Source organism: Patiria miniata, unplaced genomic scaffold (genome assembly GCF_015706575.1).
Source record: "Patiria miniata isolate m_02_andy unplaced genomic scaffold, ASM1570657v1 HiC_scaffold_17, whole genome shotgun sequence".
NCBI classification, from domain to species: domain Eukaryota; kingdom Metazoa; phylum Echinodermata; class Asteroidea; order Valvatida; family Asterinidae; genus Patiria; species Patiria miniata.
In genome coordinates this window covers 8,447,731-8,471,770 of record NW_024037055.1, presented here as the reverse complement: position 1 = coordinate 8,471,770, position 24,040 = coordinate 8,447,731, and the positions used below count along the sequence as shown (strand labels likewise).

Below are 24,040 nucleotides of genomic sequence, written 5' to 3'. Positions count from 1 at the left end.
TTGATTGACTTGTGACTTGACTTGTGATTGACTTGTGACTTGACTTGTGATTGACTTGTGATGGACTTGTGATTTGACTTGTGATGGACTTGTGACTGACTTGTGATAGACTTGTGATGGACTTGTGATTTATCTTGTGATTTCACCTGAATTTCACTTGTGATTTGACTTGCGTCAGACTCAACGACAAATCTAGGGCAAAGGTCAGAACAGAAACACCTGCTTGTCCAATCACATTGACCGTTTCTCCAGGGATTTGTCTCAGAATGAAGGGATCTAGAATACATCTGTTCAGAGTACATGCACGCACTCGCTGCAAATGAATGAATAGCGTGCCGTAATATAGGTAGATGTTATTACCCGTGATCGGGTTTCACTGTAATGTCCTCTAATTTCAATAGACACTATTACTACTACATGTACATGTGCTTTTAATTTGTTGGCAATCATACAGAGATGAAAGACTTTATGTGTTTGTCAAATGCATGTGCAATTTCCATCTTTATGTAATTTGCAAAATTGATTGGAATTTCGTTCAAAGTTTATCCATACTCTGTTGTAGTGTTTCTCTCTTCTGGTGACTTTTGGAAGAAAAACAGTTCTGCTTCAGTTTTAAAATGTCTGTATTCACGGAGTTTCATGTACACGAATCTCCAATTTTGCTAAATAAGATGATGTGAACAAAACGCACAAAACTGCGATCTTTGTGTTTTAGTACGAAATGGCCTTGAGTATTTTTATTCAGCAGCGTAATACATAATCTTGATCAAATTTGTCGCGGACTATTTGAGCACTTTGTTGGGTTTGCATCGCAACTTAAAAATTTAAGAATATCTTGCCCCTAATGGCGAATTCATCAATTTATTATCCCTGCAGGCCTTCTATGTGTAATTCCCTCATCTATCAATTCTTAATTTTTGTGCGCATTAATTTTTGATTCATTCAATGTCATGTTGTGCCAAGGTTTGTGTCATATTGGCTGCGTGTGGCCGTTAAGCATTGTGTCTGCATGTGAAGAGGCAGGGTTTTTATGCGAGGCGTATATGTACGATACACAGTTGGTTTGATGTGCATTATCAATGGAGAACAATGCAGCCACAAAGAAAACACAGAAATGTAAAAACGACATATTTTACTTATTCATATTTTTTTACTCAGGCAATGCCCAAACATTTTAATTTTTTTATGGTTTGCTTTGGGTTCCTGTGTATTTTTTTGCTATGAACATAAAAAGAACACAATAAATTGCCCATAAAAAAATGGATAAAGCAAGATAATACAAAGATGAAAAACATGTATTTTACAATAACAATAATTAAAACGAATATAAAATTGTAAAACATAATACATGTACTACTAAGTGCTGAAAATGAAATAGATACTTAACACACAATGCAAACTGAATGCACAGTAACACTGACATCAACATGGCCAGATAATTTTTGTAAAGAAATCATAAATAACGGAAACAAACGTAACAAACCTCAATTTTTATCACTATGGGGATGCTACATACACTGATGTACGGTACCGGTACATGTACTTTTCAGTAAAAGGTCAAAAGTTGGTGCATTTTATTCAATGTGGTTTCGTCTGTCGGAAGAGTCTCTATGTAAATTGCAACCTGTGCGAGTATTGGTTGCAGCCGGCTGAAGCGACGGGCCGCATTGTACACATCCGGCGCGTGCCAGGCTCCGTGAAATTCTTTCCTCCCAGCGCCGTAAAGATAACGCATCCATTAACGGCATCTTGCTTGCGGCAATTCCAACCGCTGACTGTGGGGATGATCAGGGTTTTTTTCGCGACAGACTTGTCGTATTTCTGTACTGATTTCACGTTGAAAATCGCCGTTGGCGTACATTACACATTTGTATATTTTTTCATTTTGTGTATGGCTTTTGAAATTTCTAGTGTAGATAGAAATATGAAACAAGATCTATAGTATCGTTTCTTACAGCGCATATTTAATTTTATTATGTGAGATTCAGATAGGTGCTGTAGGTAACAATGAACAATGAGATAACTAAGTACATGTACAGTAGGCTACATGTACAAATGTATGTTCTGTATTTCCAGGTGTTGAAAAAGTAATCCTTTATGCAAGAAATATCAATTCAATGTCGTAAATAAGTCTATTCTCAATGTACATATTATGTACATCTTGACGAGTCCCGATGTTATGCCTAAATACATGTACTTTTTTTCTGCGCTGTTCACTGAGGGACAATCACTGAAAATGTACACATCAGGGGTGTGAGTGACTACTGATAAAAATAGCTGAAAACAGCTGAAAAGGGTGTAAAAAAAGTTGAACTTTGGAAATCTCCTATACCTTTGTAAAAAAAAGTGAGGGAAACAAGCTCAAATTCAAAACAAAAAAAAGCTGAAATCAGTTTTAAAGTTGAGATTTCACACCCCTGATACATGTACATGGTCGTCAGGCATATCAGGTAAAAAAAGAAAGTTAAATTGAATGGAAATAATGTGTTTATTAGATGGAATTTTGCGTCGGGGTGATATAAATCAAATTAGCTTTTGCCCTTCACTGACGTTTTAAACACTGTATACTCAGTGTTACCTCCCGAGTGAAAGTTGGAAAAAATCACTCGGGTGGGACTCGAACCCACGACCTCCTGCTTTCTAGTGCAGATGTCTTACCACTCGACCACCAAGCTAACGGGATCGGTTGGTTGGTTCGAATCTGATGTACATGTATAGCAGCGGGTACTGCACGAACTATTATAAGATGGACTTTTGCGTCGGGGTGATATAAATCAAATTAGGTTTTGTCCTTCACCGACGTTGTTTTTCACCAAGTGATTTTTTCCAACTTTCACTTGGGAGGTAACACACTGAGTATACAGTGTTTAAAACGTCGGTGAAGGGCAAAACCTAATTTGATTGAATAATGTGTTCAATTTTTATTATAAAAAAAATTACATGTATACATTTTACCATTTACCACTGTCTATAATCACATGATCACCTCATGGATATTTTTTAGAAGGCACGGCAACCATAATATGTAAATTTTTTAAGTTTTAAATTTAATTCAGTAAAAAGATTTAGAACAAAATATAGTCTGTTATTCATGCTTATTCCTGTAGTACTTTTTAAGTTTTAAATTCAATGCAGTAAAAAGATTTTGGAACAAAATACAGTCTATTATTAATGCCTATTCCTGTAGTACAAAAGTGCTGCAGTCTAAGATGGCGGCAGTGCATAATGTCTATCGGAGCGAGTGTGAATTTGCTCTGTTTTCCTTGTGATGTGTTCCTGTTCTTCGTGCACATGTAATTTTAGCATCAGACGCCAGTCTGCACAGAAGCCGGGCAAATGGCACATCAATGACAGACAGACGATTGTAAATACATGTATACACGAACTTGTACCGCCTCACAGCCATTAGATAACACTGCTACACAATTCCACACAAAGCAAGAGAAGCCTTTAAAGAACTGGACAATTGGGACAGGAGGCTGCTTTTCGCAATTAATTGCTGTTCTTGAATTATGCTGACTACGTGTGTGCAAAACAATTTTTTAGAAAATTCAGGATATGTACAATTAAAGGGAAATTACAACATTTGCAAGCATCGAAACATAAAACTACAGTACCAAGTTTTTACGAAATACCTTACAGGATGTTGGTAAATGACAGTCTAAAGCATCCTGTAAAATTATGGCAACTGGAGTGAAGTCATTTTCAAGTAAATGGTATTTTTGTATACATTTCCAATGGTGGTCGGCCGACCACCATTGGAAAAACCTAACTATTTTTCAACTACTGCTCAAAATTTATCTCTTTTTTTTCAGTCCAAATTTTGTTTCCTATTGGTTGCATGTTCATGAATGGGGGCAGGCCAGCTAGACTGGTTCCCTTACCGTACAATTTTCCGGCATCTATAAATTGATACATTTAATTTTCAGTGGAGTCAGGGAACCAGACTACTTGAACATTTTTGTTTTTCTTGGTTTTTCCAGCATTTCCGAACACAAAACTTCAAACATGTCAGTGCAACAATAATTTGATCTATTATACTAACCCCTCAAATAGTTCATTTCTGAAAATTAAAGCAAAAGCCAATGATGTACATTCCCTTTAATTAATGTACATGTACTGGTATATATGCAGTTAGGTACGGTACACAAGTTGATGCTCAGGGCTACAGAACGTATCCATGGGCAATTCCAGTTTTATGGAAGAAAATTGAATGACTGTGACAGAGCCAATTAACCATGATACCGGTACCTACAATTAATGATTCAGAGAAACGAATCTCCACGACTACCGTATCACTACACGTACATGTACGTGTACGTACATTATGGAAACATTGCAAGATTTGGAAAATACATGTACATATTTTCAGGTTCATTCACTGAACTCTTTAGCAGTAAAAAAAAATTCTGATTTGTAATGTCTATAAGATGACACTGGAATTGCCATCATGTACCCAGTAGACCCTATGTAAAATATGGAATTTTTCATGCAGTAAAATTTAAGAAGATGGAAATACATGTAAAGAGCATCCAACATGAACATGTACAAACATGCAGTCGAGGCATACACCCTTTAGGAAATAAACAGTACTCTAAAATAAATGTCGCAGTCCAACATTTTCAGAATTTTGTACCAACTTCAAAACAAGAACTGTTCTTCCAATGACATTAACATGTACATGTACATGTACATACTCCCAATTCTTATTTGTTTGCACACATACATGCACATGTACATGTACATGTACATCAGGATCATATTCTATAAATTAAGGGTCCAAAGTGTGACATTTTTCCTGCACTTGTTAACAATTAATACATTGTAATTCGCTATTCACGTTTAATGAAGTCTTCAATACCTACCGGTACATGTACATGTACACATGGGTACAGTAAAACGCCACTATAACGAACACCGCTATAATGAACAATTTGGCTATATAACGAACATCCCTATTTGCTACCAAATTCTATTATAATGCACAATTGTACATCGAACGACCACTATAATGGCCATTTTTTATGGACCCCATCGTGTTCATTTCACATGTACTGAACATAATGGCATTCTACTGTACTGGGTAGGTAGTTAATTGCTACTCAAAATCACTCCTGGAGGACGACAGCATTAAGGATTGCATCCAGACTTTATACAATCACTGATGTCAGAGGTAACAGGGACAGGAAAAGAACTGAACCCCACAATTACAGAATGATACACCTGTGGGCTTTTTTTTGGGGGGGGGGGGGGGCGGGGGCGGGGGGCCATTTCACCACTGCATACAAATGTAGTTCAAAGCAACAATTGTACCAGTAGGCCTACGGTACCGTACATACGGTAGACCTGCAGGAAAACAGTGCCAGGGCACTTTATGGGCAACAAAGGATGGATACAAATGTACAGCTGAGAAAATACCATGGCACAAACATCAAGTATGCACCGAGCTACCCAAGGAATAAGCCACTTCTGGGAATTCCACAAAGTGGATGCATTTAAATCTGTCCAACAATTGATTGCACCAAATACAATATTCCTGGGGCGTAAATGTACAATAAAGCTGCCACAACTTCACTAGCATGCACGTACATGTATTGACATCCTTACATGTATGCTTGCGGACAGATGTAAAGCCAAAAAAAAAATAGTCGGTCTCTGGTCAGACCGAAGTTCCGGAATTGATGCGGCGACGCGTTTTTTTTTTTTTTTCAAGCTTGTATTGTACAGACAAGGTGGGTACTATTTTGCTTTTTTGTGTCCTCATTATACATTGGTGTCCTCCATAATTTGCCTTGGTGCCCTTTATCATTTGCCTTGGTGCAATTTCCCCGTTTCTTGGTGCTCCTTGGTACAAAAATTTAAGGAGGCGCTGTTGTAGCTTCCGTGTTAATTTGAAGAGAAAAAAAAGGTTGACGCGCATGATTAAAATCGACGCGCGCGCTGACCAGAGACCGAGTATTTTTTTTTTTGGCCTAACTTGGACTGTTTTCATGCCTCATGTCTTTGTATGCACAGCAGCAGCAGGAGAGTAAAACATTGCTAGGGGTCAAAACGTTGTCTTTTTTAAACACTCAATCCCCAGATGTTGTTTTGCGGGCGGTGACAGTCGGGACTGACTAATGGATGTGCTCTTACTCTTCTGCATCCCTTGGGTTACCATAGGGATTGCGATTATATAGTGTCGCTCCACGCCGGGGAAACGAGGAGAACGAGGCCGAGTTCTTAAGATGTCAGGAATAATCTGACGCGTAACACGGCCCCAAGCTCGTTTTTTTTTCTGCGTCAGCTCGCCCCGTTCCCAGCCCGCCGATGAAGACGTCCGAAAGCTATGAATAGAAACGTCTGTTTACGGTGGACACATGTCTTCGTTCCTTAATGTCATAACAACAGAGTGCGCACATGCTCGCAGTACCTCAGAGGAGGCCGTGGGATTTACGTTCCGCATGTTCATTAGCGCGGAGAATTTCGGAATGCTCACCTTAACACATTGTTGGGTGGTGCGTTTACTAACATTTACACAAGCATTCCTGGCTTGGCTAATGTCTTACCACAAGGGGGGGAATATTATGATGTCAATCACTGAATAGTCTGAGAAGAAGAAAAAGGTAACTTGGGCTGGTTCAAACAAGGCTGCGAATGCTACAAACTAAATTTTGGTACCTCAGGCAATTTTTTTGGATTTTCCAAGCAGAGACATAATAAGCATAGCAAAAAGAATGTCATGTGATTTTAAGGGGTCCCTAACGTGCTAAAGAGAGGGTTTTAAGAATTGATATGATTATTATTTACTTAAATTAATCAACCGTAAACTCACCTTGCCATTGGGACAACTTTTCTTGAACACTCTGTGTAGAAAAAAAAGAAGAAAAGAAACTGATCAACCTACAATGTAGTATAATATCATTTATTAACAAACAAACGTTAAAACCTCGACAATAACATCTCAATATTTGGACCAATAAATACTAAGCTCATTTGTGGCTAAAGACTTCCACAACACTTTGGTTTCCTCATTTACAAAAAATAAAGAACATGTGGATAAAAAGAAGAGTTTTCCAAAAGGATCCATCCCTGCTATTTTTTTCTGATATTAAAACCGCATTTTTTTTTTGCACCAACATGACCAAGCCTTTATGACTTTCTAAATTGAAATCTTGCTAATATTTTGACATGAATTTAAAGATGTGTTCCTCGTGCTAATTTTGAGTTTCACCTTGAAAATTTTTTTTTTTTCAATTTTTTTTTCCCAGCAATACAATAGCCAATCACTTTTGAATGAGACATCGAACGAAAAAATCTACCGATTAGTTATTGAATTATTTCTTCACAAAATTGAGTATGTGTGCAAATATTAAAGCCCTTTCCTACAGGGTTGCAGATGCCCAAAATCAGAATAAATTGCTTCTTTGTTAAAACATACAATTGAAAAATCCGTTAGGAGAAAAGAAAAAAATCTATTTATGAAGAGCAAAGAGTTAACAACTTTAATAATAAAATCTGATGGAGGGTTCGCGCAAAATTTCAAATTCCAACTTTGCAAACAGAAAATCCTCTGCTCTTTTAGAACATCTCACGTATATCGTTGACATTTACAGTGATCTTTTCACAACTGTCTTATGCAAAGCCCGGAAAACTGACACTTCAAACACTTTATTTTTGCATAAACACTGAGACTGGATGTGTTATCAAATCTTTGAATAGTTTAATTCCGGTACATGTACAGATTCGAACCAGCCAACCGATCCTGCAAGCTCCGTGGTCGAGTGGTAAGATGCCTGCACTAGAAAGCAGGAGGTCATGGGTTCGAGTCCCACCAGAGTGATTTTTTTCCAACTTTCATTCGAGAAGTAACACACGCAGTATTCAGTGTTTATACGTCGGTGAAGGGCAAAACCTAATGATTTACATGTAATGTGTTACATCAACATTTAGACTCTGGTCTGGTGGCTTTAAAAGAGCACTCAAAGTACAAAGTTGACACGTAAATAAAAAAAAAAGGAAACATTTTTGAACTGAATGGGAATCGGGTAAACAAGTCAACTTACTAAACAAGTAAACGTTTAAAGGGGCATTTGGGTTGCAAATTTTCAATCAAAGACTTACCGATGATACTTTTATCGTGAACGAATTACACACATTCGTTTACTACGTTAAAAAAAATTCTGTTTAGGAGAACCGTGTTCCTTTAACGTGGCATTTCGGCCAGCACGTTTTGGTCGGCCTGTGTTCCATGACAGCCACATTCCTGGCTGGAAATGTCAAGTTGAATTCAACAACTCTTTCCAGAATACTTCCCTTTCTATAAAAGGTTTGCCGTTGTTGAGCCCAGGAGCGCCAGACCCGTGTTTAATTGAAAAGTAAGAAACCGGTGGGGAATTGTTAATTATCTGACATCTTATTTAAGTCACACGCTTTACATGAAAGGCCGAGTCCAAATTACTTTTTAGAATAAAGATTTCGCCTATTTTTGGAGCCCATGCCGCCGAATTTTTGATAGTTAGCTGAGATCTTGAACTTCAACGATGTACCAATTACAGTATCATAGAACAATAAATTGCGGAGTAATTAATCTCCATGGAGATTTGTCTGTTCGTGAAAACTCAAAATCCCACACGCCTGTTGTTTTGGCAAATTGCCAATACCCATTGCCCATCCCCCTTTGCGCCAATTTGTCTCTTCGTGAAAACTTAAAATCCCACACGCGCGTTGTTTTGCCCTTTGCGCGCACTCAATTCGTCTCTTCGTGACATGCCGCACGTTGTTCATGTCCCATTCATGTAGAACAACGTGATCGAGTTTGAATTTGTCTCTTTGTGAAAACTCAAAATACGATTCTGGTGAAATTTTCTCCACTTTGATTGTCATGATTTTGTTGATCTAAACTGATTTTGACAAAAAAAACTTCGCCAAAACATTTGTTGCTGTTCACTTAACCGATTTCAGCCGGAAAAAAAAAATTATAAAAAATTATGGGGTTTTTTGGCCTAATTCGTCCCTTCGTAAAAATGCTGATGACATGTACAACGTATGGTTGATGAATGTGGCTTAAACCACTTCGCATGTATCCGTTACTTACACTGACATCCATAGCCAGGTAATGCGGACATGTATTTACCATCTGAAAAACCCAGTTGGAGCAATTGGCCTGGGCATAATTGCAAAAAGCTGCTAAGCAGATGATATTGATTGCTTCATTTTTCTTGCAAATCAAAAATAATTTGGGAGCAAGTAATGAACAATGTACAGAGTGTACGTACATGTAGAGATGTTTTATTGAAGATTTTAGGGAGGTTCAAATTCCTCGTAAAAAAAAAAAGCCAAATGAGTTATGGTTAACTTAATGTGTAGATCAACCCACAGACGCTACATGTTCATGTATTGAAACCGGAGGGTGTGTCAGTGCACATGCATTTTATACGTACACAAAAACAAATGCATGTCTGTACATGTATACAGATGTACAATGTAGTTGTGAAACTGTTGAACAACCCAATTTGTTTTTTTATTTATCAAACATTCCTGCAAGCAAGACTTGTGATCATGTTCCCTAAACCCGACATATCCCCCTCCTGTACCCTCGATCCACCCCTCCTCGATCCACCCCTCATCCCTCATCCCCCCAATGGCCCCATCCCTCATCCCCCGCCCTCTCCAATGCCACACTCAACATCTTCAGGAGGAGAAAGACGATCTTAACAGATGAAGTACCCTTCCAGCCCTACTCACTGCTATATAACCCCAAGTACATGTAGTAACTTCCATTAAATTCTCATCTTCAAGGCCTGCCATTCTGTATGTATGGTACATTGTACGTGCACCACACGCGCGCGGTTGTTTACAATTCACAGAGCTGAAGATTAACCTACATACATCATGTACCGCTACATTACAAAGTGACAGGAAGTGCCTGTAGAAATAAAAATAAAATTGCCATCGGCACGTGGTATGTAATCCACCAATGTGCAGGAACTCAAATGTACATTCTTTGTAAAATACATGTGCTTGAACTTTAAAACCCTAACCCCTTAGTACTTCCTCAGGACTACCCTGCTAAATCCAACAGAGTCCAACCGGAGCGTTATAATGCGGTGAACAGTTGCCTGCTGAATCCGACATTTTGCATGAGGAATGTACACAAGGGGTTTTACTGCTCAATCCAACAGGCTCCATCGGGTATGTGACATAGTTGGATCCTGTTGGATTCAGTAGGGTTAGGGTTAATTAAGCGACATCATCCCCCATGTTTACACTCGGCGTGAATTAAAGCGAAAGTCACAAACGCAAATTTGTGACGTCAAGGTAAGTATTCGAGCTGCGAAATTCGCGCAAGTGGAACACATTGCAACTCAGACAAATTTCGCAGCGAACGTTTCATGACGTCGAATTTGCAGTGTGTTTGCATTCGCGTGAAGTACCGGCATGAAGTGGCTTTAATAGTGGCTGACTTACATGTACACGTAGGTACATTCCTTTAATCCTATCAAAAAAAATCTTTGTCCGTTTTGGGTGATGAGAATATAATTACGTTTAATTGAAAATTCCTCCAAATGGCAAAGAAAATCAACGAGGTTCAAAGATTAAGACATCTAGATACGAATACATTATTTGGCCTACCGATCTCCACCAGAACGAGATTTCCTGCTCGGATCTTGAGAGGACGAATCACCCATGGTTGTCAGAAAAAAATTTTACCGGCAAACGCACAACCCCGACGGTAAATATAATGCACTTTCCTGTGATCCAGAATGCAAAACGTTTGTCGCCTTGATAGTGATTGTTGGATGTTAAAGAAGTCTAAGGTGTTATCCAAAATGACGCCTCAGTAACGATGTTGACAATCAGCATACATGTGCAAGTACCTCCCGGTGAAGTGGGCTCGGATGAACAACTCGGCTGTGAAAAAGTGCACCGGTGATAACATGTAACCAAAAATCCACAGGTATTCCGTGAAAATACTTAGTAGTTGTATTGAATTGCATGTGGTGTCGTGTACGAGTACAAAACAAAACTAGCTTGCTCCACGAGAACTGATCCAAGAATGGTAGGTAATTTCAAAACCACTGCAGGCAAGATACATGTATCGGTATTTCAATAAAAAGGCCTGGCAAAAGCCAGTCAGGTTTGCCTGAGTAAGTTAAGGTTGGACAGAACTTTACAAAGTGCTGAACTGTAGGCACATGTCAACGTTTCAAAAATGCAGGCTGAAAATTTCCTGAAAGAGCACTAAATTGCCGGATAGCCATGTACATCTCCTATGGAGAGCTAATGACTGGAGCATGCAGGTGATGTCTTGCAACTGAAAGCCCTCCCTAAACTGAGTGACTATTTGATGCCTGCTAGGTACATTGTAGGTGGCTTAACGAGACGCGGCAAAAATGTGATGAATTTTTTATCTTTTTTTAACCATCTGTTAATTTAATATGCAAGATCAGGAGTGGCTTCTGACGAAACGTGATTATCATTTGGTCCCTCGGCGCGTCGTAACCGCGATTCACCGCCCCTTCGGTGACAATATAACCTTGGCGGTTCCTATGGCAACCGTCAAACATACAATAAACCCCCCACTTCCATTGGGCATCCAATTACTGGAGCCCAGAACGCCACGGAGTTATATGGTAATTAGGGAGTATTGTGGGTAACGTTAGCCAATACATGCACACCAGCAGACCTTGTGATTGGTGGCTGATCCTAGCGATTACCCACGACTAGATATTCCACTCGTCAAGTTTTTTTTGTCTTTTTTTAATGGATGGGCACTCAGAGATAATGAACACATGAGGTCAAATTATCACAGGCATGCCGAGGACAGGCATCATGATCGCTATCCAAATCCATTATCAGATATTTGGACTCTCAAAGATAATTACGAGGCAAACATTTATGGCAAATAATGTAAGATTTGTTTTGCAACGACTGCCCAAAAGAGGGCTCACTACAATTAAAACGCTTTACGGAGTTTAGTCTAAATTGTAAGTCAAACCGCCAAGTACCGGTAGGGCCTAGTTTTGTGAAGGTGCACAATGCAACGAATATTGGCGAACAAATTCACACAGTCGTGTTCCGTGACTGTGGGGCCCACACACCTTTTGAGCGACAGTTATTATGTGGACCAAAGACACAACGGGGACAGCAGAAAGTCCCCATAACTCGGTCCTAATTGCCCTAACGATTGGAAACCTCCCCATCATGTGGTGTCTGCTTGCCCACTCATATAAATATGTACATGCACTGTGATCATGGTGATGATCAAAGTGACAAACAATGAAATAACGGCTTGTCATACATGTATAAATGTGACTACCGACCATTCTGAATTTCCTTTGCCCTCCACAGTACACAATGGTATTTTGACGCGCCCAAACATCCAAACAGAATAATTAAAGGCAAACAGGGAAACACAACTACGACCTCTTATTGGCGCTGGAAATCCTCGTTTAGATTTCGTATCCACGTTCTTTTTGATCCAGTTGATCTCTGTTCATGTACGCTGGGGCAAAAATTCCGATATTGATTTTTCTACCTTCATGTTATAATCGGAAGGCGGGATGCGTGGGCATAAAGACTGTGCATTAATGTGCACCACTCTCAACCACAGATGAAAATTAAAGTCAATGGTTAAAGGGGCACTCCTGAGTGTGGATACATAAATTGTGCTTAAAGAGGCTCTACAGCTGATAGGATAAGTTTAAGTCAGTGATTAAAGGGGTTAGGTACATTGTATGTTATGTGTCTGAATGTGAAAATATTAATCCTGTCTGCTGGTGGTAGGATGACCTTTAATTCAGTGATTAAAGGGACACTCCTTTGCGGATTGAGGAAGCACAAATGATGTCTGCTTAAAAGGAAGGCCGTTCCATGCATGTCAATGATTGCAGGAGGGTTGACTTTTAGGCCTCATTTGCATAGGACCTAGACGCAGCGCTTGCCAGCAGGATGTTGTGGAGGACAATGTTTTCTGCGATCTTGCAGCTAAAAATGGCCAAATCCAGAAAAATCACTCAAGCAAAAAAGTGTTCACCATTGGGAGTATACTCTGTACAAAGCTGGATCATTTACCACTAGAACAGCTAGCTTTAAGAGATTTGGGGTTTGATTCCTGTTCATGACGCAAATAACTTCCCTCATCCTGAACAAAAAAATTTGCAAATATTGACTTTCAAACTAACATTACCTTGCACTTTTGGACCGACATTTTTTGCAAAAACAAACTGTTCACCATTTCGGTGTTTTCCTACCTATGGTTTCTCTAAACTAATCTAGAACACCACTACCGGTACATCTATGACTTGAACAACTACCCAGAGGTTATGGGTTTGAAATCCTGTTTGAGCCACATTTCACTGTCCCAAACCAACTTGTTTCAATTAAATTTTCAAACTTACACTCCCTTGTCCTTCGGGGTTGACATTTTCGCAGCTGTCGCTCTCACTTTTTTTCGGCCGACACTGCGAATCCGCCAATCAGCTTCTCACGTTACACCTGTCCGCTCAGCCAATCACTTAACACGATCGTACAGGAAATGGCATATATCGCAGGTGCACCAAGACAAAAATATTAATAATCGCAATCCGGAGAGTGCAGGAACATATATCACAATGGCACCGCGAAACTGTATCCAAGTACGTAGGTGTGGATCACATCTTCTTTTTCTTTTATTTTTAGAAGCCGTATCACTTTTTTACATCATCATTAATCTATCATTTGTTCTGTCAGTTTATTAGTGGAAGGCTGATGGTCTGATCATAGAGAAAGGTTTTTCTATGGTCTGATCCAGTAGATTTTGAACGACTTCACCTCGAGCGCTGATATGGTCCATCAGCCAGCGATTCCTGTAGCCACACCTCCAAATATACACATATTCCACTCATTGTTTTGAGTTTGCAGTACTTGCAAGATACTTTCTGAGTTTCTTTTGCGACTGATTATACGCGTACACACAGATGTTTTCCGTGGCAACTGTCCCCTATCCTCAAACTTGCACAATCCCAAATGTTGTCCCTCACAAATGAAATAAAAATCCCCAATTCTCCATCAGATTAGTTATATTGCATTCAATTCCAACAGCATGCCGTCCCACACAGTGAGCACAGAATACATTTGTTTAACTGCCGTAACTTTCACACCGGTCCGATAACCAGGTTATGCACACATATCGCTGCTCTCTGCTCCCTCAGTTCCAACAGGTTTCCTGGCTAGTCTTCCACATCAGCCGTATTATAGGCTGACCTTCCCAAGGTTTTCTGTCACTCATTGGAATTTTCACTTCCTTAGCACAGGTGGTTGGTGACTTGTATGTACACATAATACGTCAGTGTACAGTTCTGTTTGCCTGAAAACTGGGAAGTAACACAGGAAACTATCGTTCCGTTTCTAATCTAGTGGCCATAATGCACTGTCAATCACGGGACCCCCATCGTGTGTACCTGCGACGCAAGCAAAAGGCCAATGATGTCAAGCCTGGCTGCTCACAAACCATGGGCCCTCTGGTGATCTGAATGAGCTGATTGGCAGGCAAATGACCAATGAGTTGTCTCCATGGATGTAACAGGTAACAGTATAACACATCATTCCAATATTTTAGGGAGGTAAGTTGATGTCACTGTCTACAAACGTCGACAATTCGGTTTCCAAAATGCATGGCACACACAGTAGAGTTGGTGTACATCTTGCGGTTGAAAGCTTCCAGATTTGTTTCAAGTGTGACGTGAAGAGTTGAATCAATGTTCCGTAAGTTGACAACGAAAATCTAGATGTATACGCACGAACAGAACTCTACTACAAGAAGTAAAAAGTCAAACAACAGCTTAACAATTTCTACAACATGTATCTCAACCGAAAGTGATGCGGTAAAATAATGTCAGCAAATGCGCTACAATTATGCTGAAAAACAACCATTTCCTGGCACTGTGGTGTAATGCGACAAGTGCACTGGAAAACACTCTTGCTCTCGTCTGCCAGTCGGACACCTCTTCAAAAGTGTCCTCACATCTGTCACGGATGCATGAGGTTGTGCGATTTTAAATTGATGACGCTGTTTGTGGGGAAGTGCAGTTTGAACGTCCCCGTCTCGCAACGGGCATGGTCTGGAATATCTGATGCCGAACGGTGGCAGTGCTTGACCGACATCGCTGTGAACTTGGGAGGATCTGCCGATCGACTCAATCCTCGTCCGGCGGGAACCAGGCTATGGACAAACTGCAGGCACATGTGTACATGTACCCATGTGGGGGCGGCAGAGATGTGCATGTTGGCTGGGGGAAATTTCAGGGAATCGCTAAGCGTAGAAAGTATGGAATGTATCGGCTTAGCGAAAACACTGGTTACCAGGCAAAATCTCATCCAATGTACATGGTCTGTAACTGGTTCCCTGCTGATTCATGCTTAGCACATAAATCTCCTAAGCAATATTCTGTATCTCTATTGTGTCCAGGGCAGCAACAAGATAACAATCGGTCAGCAAATGTGCTAAGCGCATATAACAAATTTCACGTGACCCTTAATGCGAGTCTATCCGCCCACTTCATTTACTCTACTTTTCTTCCCCCGTCCCGTGCCGTCGTGGGGATTCTGATTCTTGTAGTCCCTGGCTTAGTTTTGTCATTTCCAATTACTCCGTTTGGCCGCTGTGGGGACGTTCGGGTGTTTACCCAGCATGCTGGATGGATTTTCCTGTAAGCCTCTGTGCTGTGCAATATTGCTTATTGGGGAGGAAAAAAAGGTTGCAGCCATAACATAAAGAATAGACTGGTAATTTACAACTTGTTCTTGCGGCTATAGTGAACATCGTGAGAAAGGGAAGTGGTTTTGTTGGGTTGCTTTACACCAAAACCTTTTTTTCCCCCGTCCTTCTAGTTTGTTTGTTTTTTTTAGCCTGCTTTTTCTTCCCTTTTTATTATTTGGTTTTTTATTTGGGGGGGGGGAGGTCTAGGATTATCCCTAGTCCTCCAGTTACATGTAGGATCCTACAAAATACACCAGGATTTCAAACTCTGGCAAGTTTCGTCAAGTTTATTTTTTAATTGCTTCTCTTTAGAGTACAGTATGAATGTACCATAGGTAAGGCCCCCCCAAAAAAGTCTCCGGTTTCTGGTATGGAGCTTGTCCAAAAAGTGGTGCGGCGACGCGGCTTTTTTTTTCTTCTTTTACCTGACTTTTTTGCTTCAAATGTCGACTGATGACTGCAAATGGTGCCCGACTAAACTTCTTGCAAATACATGGGAGTCCAGAGAGGCCACATAAAGCTTATTCTCGATCATGACCCCATCTAAAAACACGTTAAAATTGTGCAGCAGCAGAATTCCAGTCAAACCAGTGAGTTTTGCGGTTTTGAGACATCATCTTTCATTGAAGAAAAAAACTTTTTCATTTTGCCGACGCGCATGGCCACGGCGACGCGCGCGCATACCAAAAACCGGAGACTTTTTTTTTTGGGCCTAAGTGTCTGTAAATCCTCGGAGAAGTCAGTCAGCACCAAGCACAAATTGTAGATGGTCAAGTAACCATGTGGAACAATCTCTTTTTGAGAAGTGTGGTTCTGAAAAGAACCGGTTGGTTGTGAAACTCGACGTTGTGATCAGTATGCTCAGATCATCTTCAGGAGAGAGAACCACACTTCTTCAACAACAAAAAAGAGATTCTTCCACATGGTGTTATCGCAAACCTCAGTTAGGATACCACCATGAAAAGTTTCAAATCTTACAGAAATTGCTTTATCATATAAATCAAAGACCAAATTTACATCACATTTTACAGATCACATTTTACTGATGAACCTAGCTGGTTTGAGACTAATGATTTGTGGGGGGCCACCTCAGCAGTTTACCCCCCAAGAATGTGAAAAAGCCCCATAAATCTAAGACATGTCTGTCAAGAATCATCACCCCTTCAATAGAATGGTATGGTCCTATTACATGTAACACAGAGCACTACAGGTAAATTTAGGGTTATTACTTCCCCCTATACACGTACATCGGCATGTACCGGTACATGTACAGTACATGTACATGTATGGTATGTACTGTGTCAAACCATGGAGCAAACATACAATGTACCTTTACATGTACCGGTGTCATATGAAAATCGGACTCGTATGAAAATCAACTCTTTTTCCCTTTTATTGGTTTAAAACCCCTCTCACGGGACCGGTCCCTGTCCTAATTATCTATGCATGAGCACGCGTAATACCACCAAGGAGTCCGTATTTCATAAAACCTAAATTCATGCTACACCGGTACCATTAGGCTTTATGGCCGACACAATTTGAAGTAAATTTGAGCAAATTCAAAAGAGTTTTTAAACCCACTCCAAATGGCTGCCATACTTCAAAAAGGCTATTTTGTGCACGTTTCCAAATGAAATGCAAATTTGAGTCCAGCTTTTTTTCCCCACTTTGAGTTTTAAAGATCGTAGCATTTAATCTTTGTACTACAAACATGTAGACCAAGAAAATCTGTAATTAGGACATAAAAAAATGCAATCATATATTTGAAGTACCGGTAATGTCTCCATACATGTATAATGTGTACAAAACTGCAATAAAAGTTTATGCATACTGAACTACATGTACCGGTACATGCTCAGTATGTATTGTATCTTCATGCACATTGGAATTACACTTAATGTACAGGTACATGTACATGAATACAGGGTCTGTGTACAAGGGAAAATATGGGCTTATTTTTTCAAATGGCACTCCCATAATTGAAACATCAATGTGCAACAAGAAAGAAAGCATTTTTGTCTATTTATGGTCAAACAGGGCCAAATTATGGCATGACATAACACATGGCATTTCCCAAATTACAAATTTTTGCCAGGAACCTTGTTTTGTATTGTTCGCATAGAGAATGTAAATATGCATGGCAAAATGATGTACAGAAATGCCCGTAGATAATTGTAGTTGTTCTACACACGAGGGTGTATAGGCCTACCCTTCAAAATTTAATTTGAAGTGTACCGTTAAGTGCATAAATTCCTAAATATTAATGCAAACTATATGCAATACGGCCGTACGTCCTTTTAATGACCAAATTTACGACTTGCTTTTCAGATCAACGTCATGCGGCATATTCTGCCATTTTTTTTAGATAACGAACATATGGCGTACAAGATATTTTGCAAGCCAAAAACTATGTCCTTTTTGGGGAAAGTGACAAAGGCAGCGCTCGTCATCCCCACCCCAGTTGACACAGCTTCCGATCGTCAACAGAGCTCCCTGTTGGCGCATCTTGCCATGCAATGCTCCAACCGCGATAATGTTACTGTCTTCCCAATGCACATATGACAGTCAAGGTAGCATATGCACTTATTATAATATTTGATCCAGAAATCCAGAGACCAACACGAGAGTGACACCGTGCACACGGAAAAAAAAAAAATGCACCAGGCGCAAAATATTCACCGCGACTTCCCAGTCAAATCCCCAGAATAGCCGATTGAGCGACCGAGCCCAAAAAGCCGAGGTTTACAATTCCCGTCGAGATGATGTGTCGGATGATCTTATCCTTTTTCTTCTTCCTCTTTTTTTTTTTCCTTTTCTATATTAATTTCCCTAAGGTTACGACAGTATGCAGTTTGCATTAACATGAACTGCGATGCATGGACACCGTCTCCGGTGCCTCTGATGTCTGCTGAAGAGGATATTACGTAGCGAAGCAGGCTGAAATATTAAATCAAGCACGATACGGTTGAGACGAGCTGAGGGGGCCACAGTGAGGGGGGCTCTGTGATTGGCTGTCAAATCTAGCGAGAGGGGCAAAGGGGGACCTGGACTGTCTTTCAGCCAAGGCAATTTAGAATCGGTTTGCAGGCATGAAGATTCCAGGATGATGGAGGGGAGTTTCTATAGGGCCTACTACTGTAATTCAATGTACATGTATTGTTGGAGTACTGTACATGTACCATAACACTACCCGGCAGCAGGTATTTTCAGGTGCACCGTTACCCTGCTTAAAGGGAATATACATCATTTGCTTTTGCTGTAATTTTCAGAAATGGACGGAATTGGGGGGTTGGAAATATATAGCAAATATAGTTACACTGACTTTTTTGAGGTTTTGGGTTCGAAAATGCTATAAAAACCAAGAAAAACGATCATTTTCCTGTAGTCTGGTTCCCTGACTCCATATAAGAAGAAACAGAGCAGTTTACATACATTGGGGAATTGTAAGGTCAGGGAACCATTCTAGCTGGCTCGTACCCGTTCATAGGTTTGTAATCGATTGCAAACAAGTGCGATGGTCAATTGGGGCCAGTATTTGAAAAAAAAAGCCAGTTGTTTCCAACGCTGATCGGCCGATCAGCGTTGGAGATTGATACAAAAATACCACTGTTCTTGAAAATGACAGTATACCAGGTGCCATGATTTTACAGGATGCTTTACACTGTCATTCACTAACAGTCCAGCAAGGTATTTCAAAATGATTTGGTAGTTTTATTTTGTGATGTTTGCAAATGTTGTATTTTCCCTTTAACACAACAAAATGCAGGTGAACATGTTTACGTAAAATGAGTTACGTACGTACAGGTACATGCACCGGTACATGCAGTACAATTACATTGAAACCTGCTGAATGCATGTTCAAAAGCTAACAGTGGACTATATGGTACTCTGCAGTACATGTATTGTACTGGTATGACTCACTGCATAATTGCAACAAAACAAGTTCGGAATGGTCTCGGAAGCTGCAGGCCAACGAGTTTGTGTTCATGTGTAAATGAACAGAGTGAGAGTTTGTGTTCATGCGTAAATTAACAGAGTGACGACACTGTGCCATATAATTCCTGGAAGGAGTAGTGTTTTGAGTACAAAAAATCAGGTTTTTAACCCTAGTGACCCCATGATGACCTGTGACGTCAGTGGCGATCCATTAAACTAAAGAGACACACAAGAGGGCCAGGGCCTGAGGGACGAGTTGATACCCTTTGTCAGGGCCTGAGGAACAAGTTGATATAAAGCTATGCAAGCCTGCACTGGAACGTTTGTTACTAACTTACTAACTAACGGAGAGACAATATGGTTTGTTGAGCTGCTGTCCGCAGCTGAAAATTGTGGAGACTTTGCCCGGGGTTCAAAAAATTGGCAACGTAAGGTGTTTGATTGGAAGGGGGAGGGTGGGGGCAGGGATGGGTTTGGGGTTGGGAGGAGGAGAACACAGTACATGCATACATGTAGTAGGTGTACACACAGTGGGTAGCCAAAAGGGGAATCTTATGACAATTTTTGAAAATTGTCCCAATCCCTCTACTGCCTTTCAAATGCACACCCCCACCCCAACTCCCAGAGAAATTAATCAGCATTGAGTGGTTGTCCGAAGTTGCCTTTAATTGAAAAACAGGTGGTCCGTCTTGCATTCACAACAAAAGGAGGTGGCCAAAATAGCCTAGTCACCCCTCCAGCTAAAACCTTGCCCCTCCCATTTTTCCCCCCACCCTCCCTCAATTCAGCTCTTAAGCAATCATGTATAAAATCTAGTTACAGGAAAAACCGAGGCGACTGTAAAATTGGTCCCCACTGTCAATAACAACACAAAAAAGAGGCCCGGGAAAAAAATCAGCTTCTGCTCGCTAGAGCACTGAGCTTTTAAAGACAAGAGAAGAGGCGACAAGTCGACAAGTGAAACGATTGGATCAGACGCCATGTAGACATCATCCTCAAGGATGCGAGATTAAGGATGCGGGCGGTGAGGAATGAGATTGCAGACCAGGGACAAGGCCACAGGAAACTGAACGAAACCCTGGAGGAGAAAGAGATTCAGGTGTGAAGATCGGAGCAAAACAAGTCTGGAAAAAAAAAAATGGTTAAAGTGGTGTCACCATGATTTCACCCACTTTGCCCACTTTTGTAAATGTTTGCACTATGGTACAAACATATCTGTTGATTTTGGAATTTACATGCAAAATAAGGAATATATTGATTTCTGGCACAGGCAGTTAAAATCAAATATTGTTGAAAAATGTCACTTAAACATCTGTTCATGAATCAAGTTCACTGTACTAAACATGTGCATTACATTGTAATAGTTTTAACTTTTTTTTCTTCACTTTTTGTCCAACAAGGCCTATTTCGTTACCTTCTCACACCACAACTACCGGTACGGTACATGTAGATGCATCACATTATGCATAAATCTAATTGGATATTAAAAACCAAGCATTTATAACCAAACTTTGAATAGATTGTAACTGTACATACCGGTACATACACTGTACATGTACATGTACACATGATCAATTGTTGTCAAAGTAAAATTCATTGCCATGAAGTTATTCAGGAAGTCTGAATCACATGTGACACCACAAAAAAGGAACAACGTCCAAATAATTTGATTGACTACATGTACGGTACATGTTGGCTGTGGCTAATGACCTTAAATTGTGCCAATATTGAATGAAGCTTTGAAAAAAGAAATTGATAGGCCTACCGACTGCAAAGAAAAACTATTGTGTTAAAAGGACGTAAGGATAGAAAGCATGAAACAAAATTTACTGCCAAAAAATAATGAAATTCCAATGTCAGTGAGATTTAAAGCCCTTTGTGCAATAATACATGATGCATTAAAAAGGACAAATTTGATTGCAAAATAAATATCCTATCATGTACATGTACATGTACATTGTATGCACACGTATACATGTACATACCGTGCGTGTAATTTTGGGTATGCTGAAGTATTTTATGATTGTACCGTTATGTTCAATCGTTCAAAAACATGTACTATCGATATGAACTGTTCATGATGTACTAGGCCAACCATGAACGGGGCTATTCAATCAACAACTGAGAGCTATTAAAAATATACCACAATGTCATCACAAGAGGGCAGCATAACAGATTCTGAACTTGTAATAAATTATGACAATGCTTGACAATGTGACAATGGCTAAATGCATCAGTGTGTGTGAACAGGAAGAAAATCTATTTTTAGCCCCAAAAAGAACATACATGTAGCCTACATTTTCATGTACTTCTATGAGCTATAAATTACATGTACCTACCGGTACAATACAATGTACATGTACGTGTACATGGGCCTTTCCACAGCTATAAAGAGGTAGGCCTACATGTACACAATTGTGACATGGGATTGAGAAATAAAGTGCAGGATAATAATATGTTTCTCCTATTTTTTTTCACTTGTACATTCCCGCCTCAAAAATTGTGCTTTTAAAGAATTTAAGACTTTCCAGGCAAATTTGACAAGATACCTGTATTTATGCTCACAGTGCTACGTATGAAACATGGACAGAAAGTTTGTTAATTGATAGAAATTTATAATTGCAATGAATGTCTTAATCAAATATTGTGCCTTTTCATTCTTATCCCTACAGCATTGTTACCGTACCTGTAAAAAGCAAGACAATCAACTGTAGATTTCAGATGTCACAGGGCATTATGCTCAGAATGTTACGTACCTAACATGGACAGAAAAATGTCACAACATTTCTGTCCACGTTACATGTGTCTTAAAGACTAACACTATTGTGTTCATTGTGGCTGTTAGCACTAAAATGGGAAGTAAATTGTGACCCGCTCTGCAAAAATGAGTCTGATGTCGCATAGCTTGAATTCCAGCTTTCACCACTTTTAAATGGAAACAGTGAAAATTTGCTCAAAATTTGGATTTTCTGTTTTTGTTTTATTTTGGTTGTTTGATAGTTTTAGTTCAGATATCTTACACAGAAATCTAAATATTGTAAGAAAAAGACTAACAAATTTACGATTTTTGGTGCTTTTCTTGGTTAGTTACAGTGTATTTGTAATTTTTAAACCCTTTTTTCTTCATTGAGACATTTCTTGCTTTGCAAAAACTTGACAGAATTAAAAAAGGCACAACAGTGCAACCAAACGTCCTAGAGAGGTCCGTGATATACCAAATGAAAGCTTATTTCATTCCCAGTTTATTAATGTAGTTAACTCAAAATGTCAGTTTTGCCACAACAGACTCATTTTTGTGGAGCGGGTCACAATTTATGAATGAGATGACATTTGGGTACATGTACAGTACAGACCTGTACTGTACATTATGGTTTACAAGTACAAAATGTACCCATTAATTTCAAGTACCCTACAGGTACAATGTAATTATTGCTTGCCCATCTGGTGCAACTGTATGGGATACATGCACCGTAAAAAGAAAATATAAAAGGTCATACATGTTTCTGTACACATTATCTTATTCCGTAATTGATAGATACTAAATGCCCAGCGTAATTACGAAGCCAGAGACTTGGAAGGAGTCCAGATGAACGCCCACGGGTTTCAGTAATTTGGTGACATGTGGCGCGCCAGCACAAAAATAATGCGTTTTATTCCTCCATTACATGCACCGCTACATTGTACATAGATCGTGCCTGTTTTGGGCTCAAAATACATGTTCACCACCACATACTGAAAATAATATGCCCTTTTTGAGAGCTCAGGTTAAAATGGTTGCCACGGTAGTTCAATAAGTTTTTTTTGTTAATTTTGGTAGGCCTATACATGTACATGTAGGTCTATGTAATTGTTTTGGTCAGACTAACAATTGCAAGCACCACGGGGTACAATTATTTCCTCATTAAAGCCACCTCCCTGAACAGTGAACACACAACTCTGCAAAACACGCTCAAGTTATTTTACTGGTTTTCAATCCCTATTTCCCTTCTAAAAATATCCCTCATAATTGTTAATAACCATGCAGGACAAGCAATTACCGGTAGGATTTAATATTGCAGGGTACTTTGCACAGACTTGATACCGGTATCTGTAGGCCTACATGTATAAAGACACAATGTTGCATTTTAATTCATGTACATTTATATGCAATTTACATGTAAATATACCATACACATGTAGACTTAAGCTAGTGTTGATTTATTCTTCTCCCAAATCCTCAAAGCCCACCAGGAGATGTGGGAGAATTTTGCAGGATTAGGAACGGTGGCACCTTTCCTCTCATGGCTTACATGTACATGTATATAAACCACTTACCGTACTTGTAAACTGTGTATGCATGATCCCAAAACCACATGAAAATAAAATGTAAAAAGACAAAGGAAG

The 24,040-nt window shown here is 39.7% G+C and overlaps 1 protein-coding gene across 4 annotated transcripts in view; it reads right to left on the bottom strand.

The window, feature by feature from the left end:
* Nucleotides 1-24,040, bottom strand: part of LOC119723751 (beta-arrestin-1-like) — a 72,291-nt gene that overhangs the window by 40,684 nt on the left and 7,567 nt on the right. For 2 of the 4 annotated variants that reach the window (XM_038194592.1, XM_038194593.1), the window contains exon 2: nucleotides 6,815-6,845. In XM_038194592.1, the coding sequence (XP_038050520.1) occupies nucleotides 6,815-6,845 (31 nt within the window). Of the gene's footprint in view, nucleotides 1-6,814; nucleotides 6,846-10,614; nucleotides 11,253-13,382; nucleotides 14,205-24,040 lie in introns of those variants that run through there. The other 2 variants (XM_038194595.1, XM_038194594.1) reach the window with 2 other exon arrangements.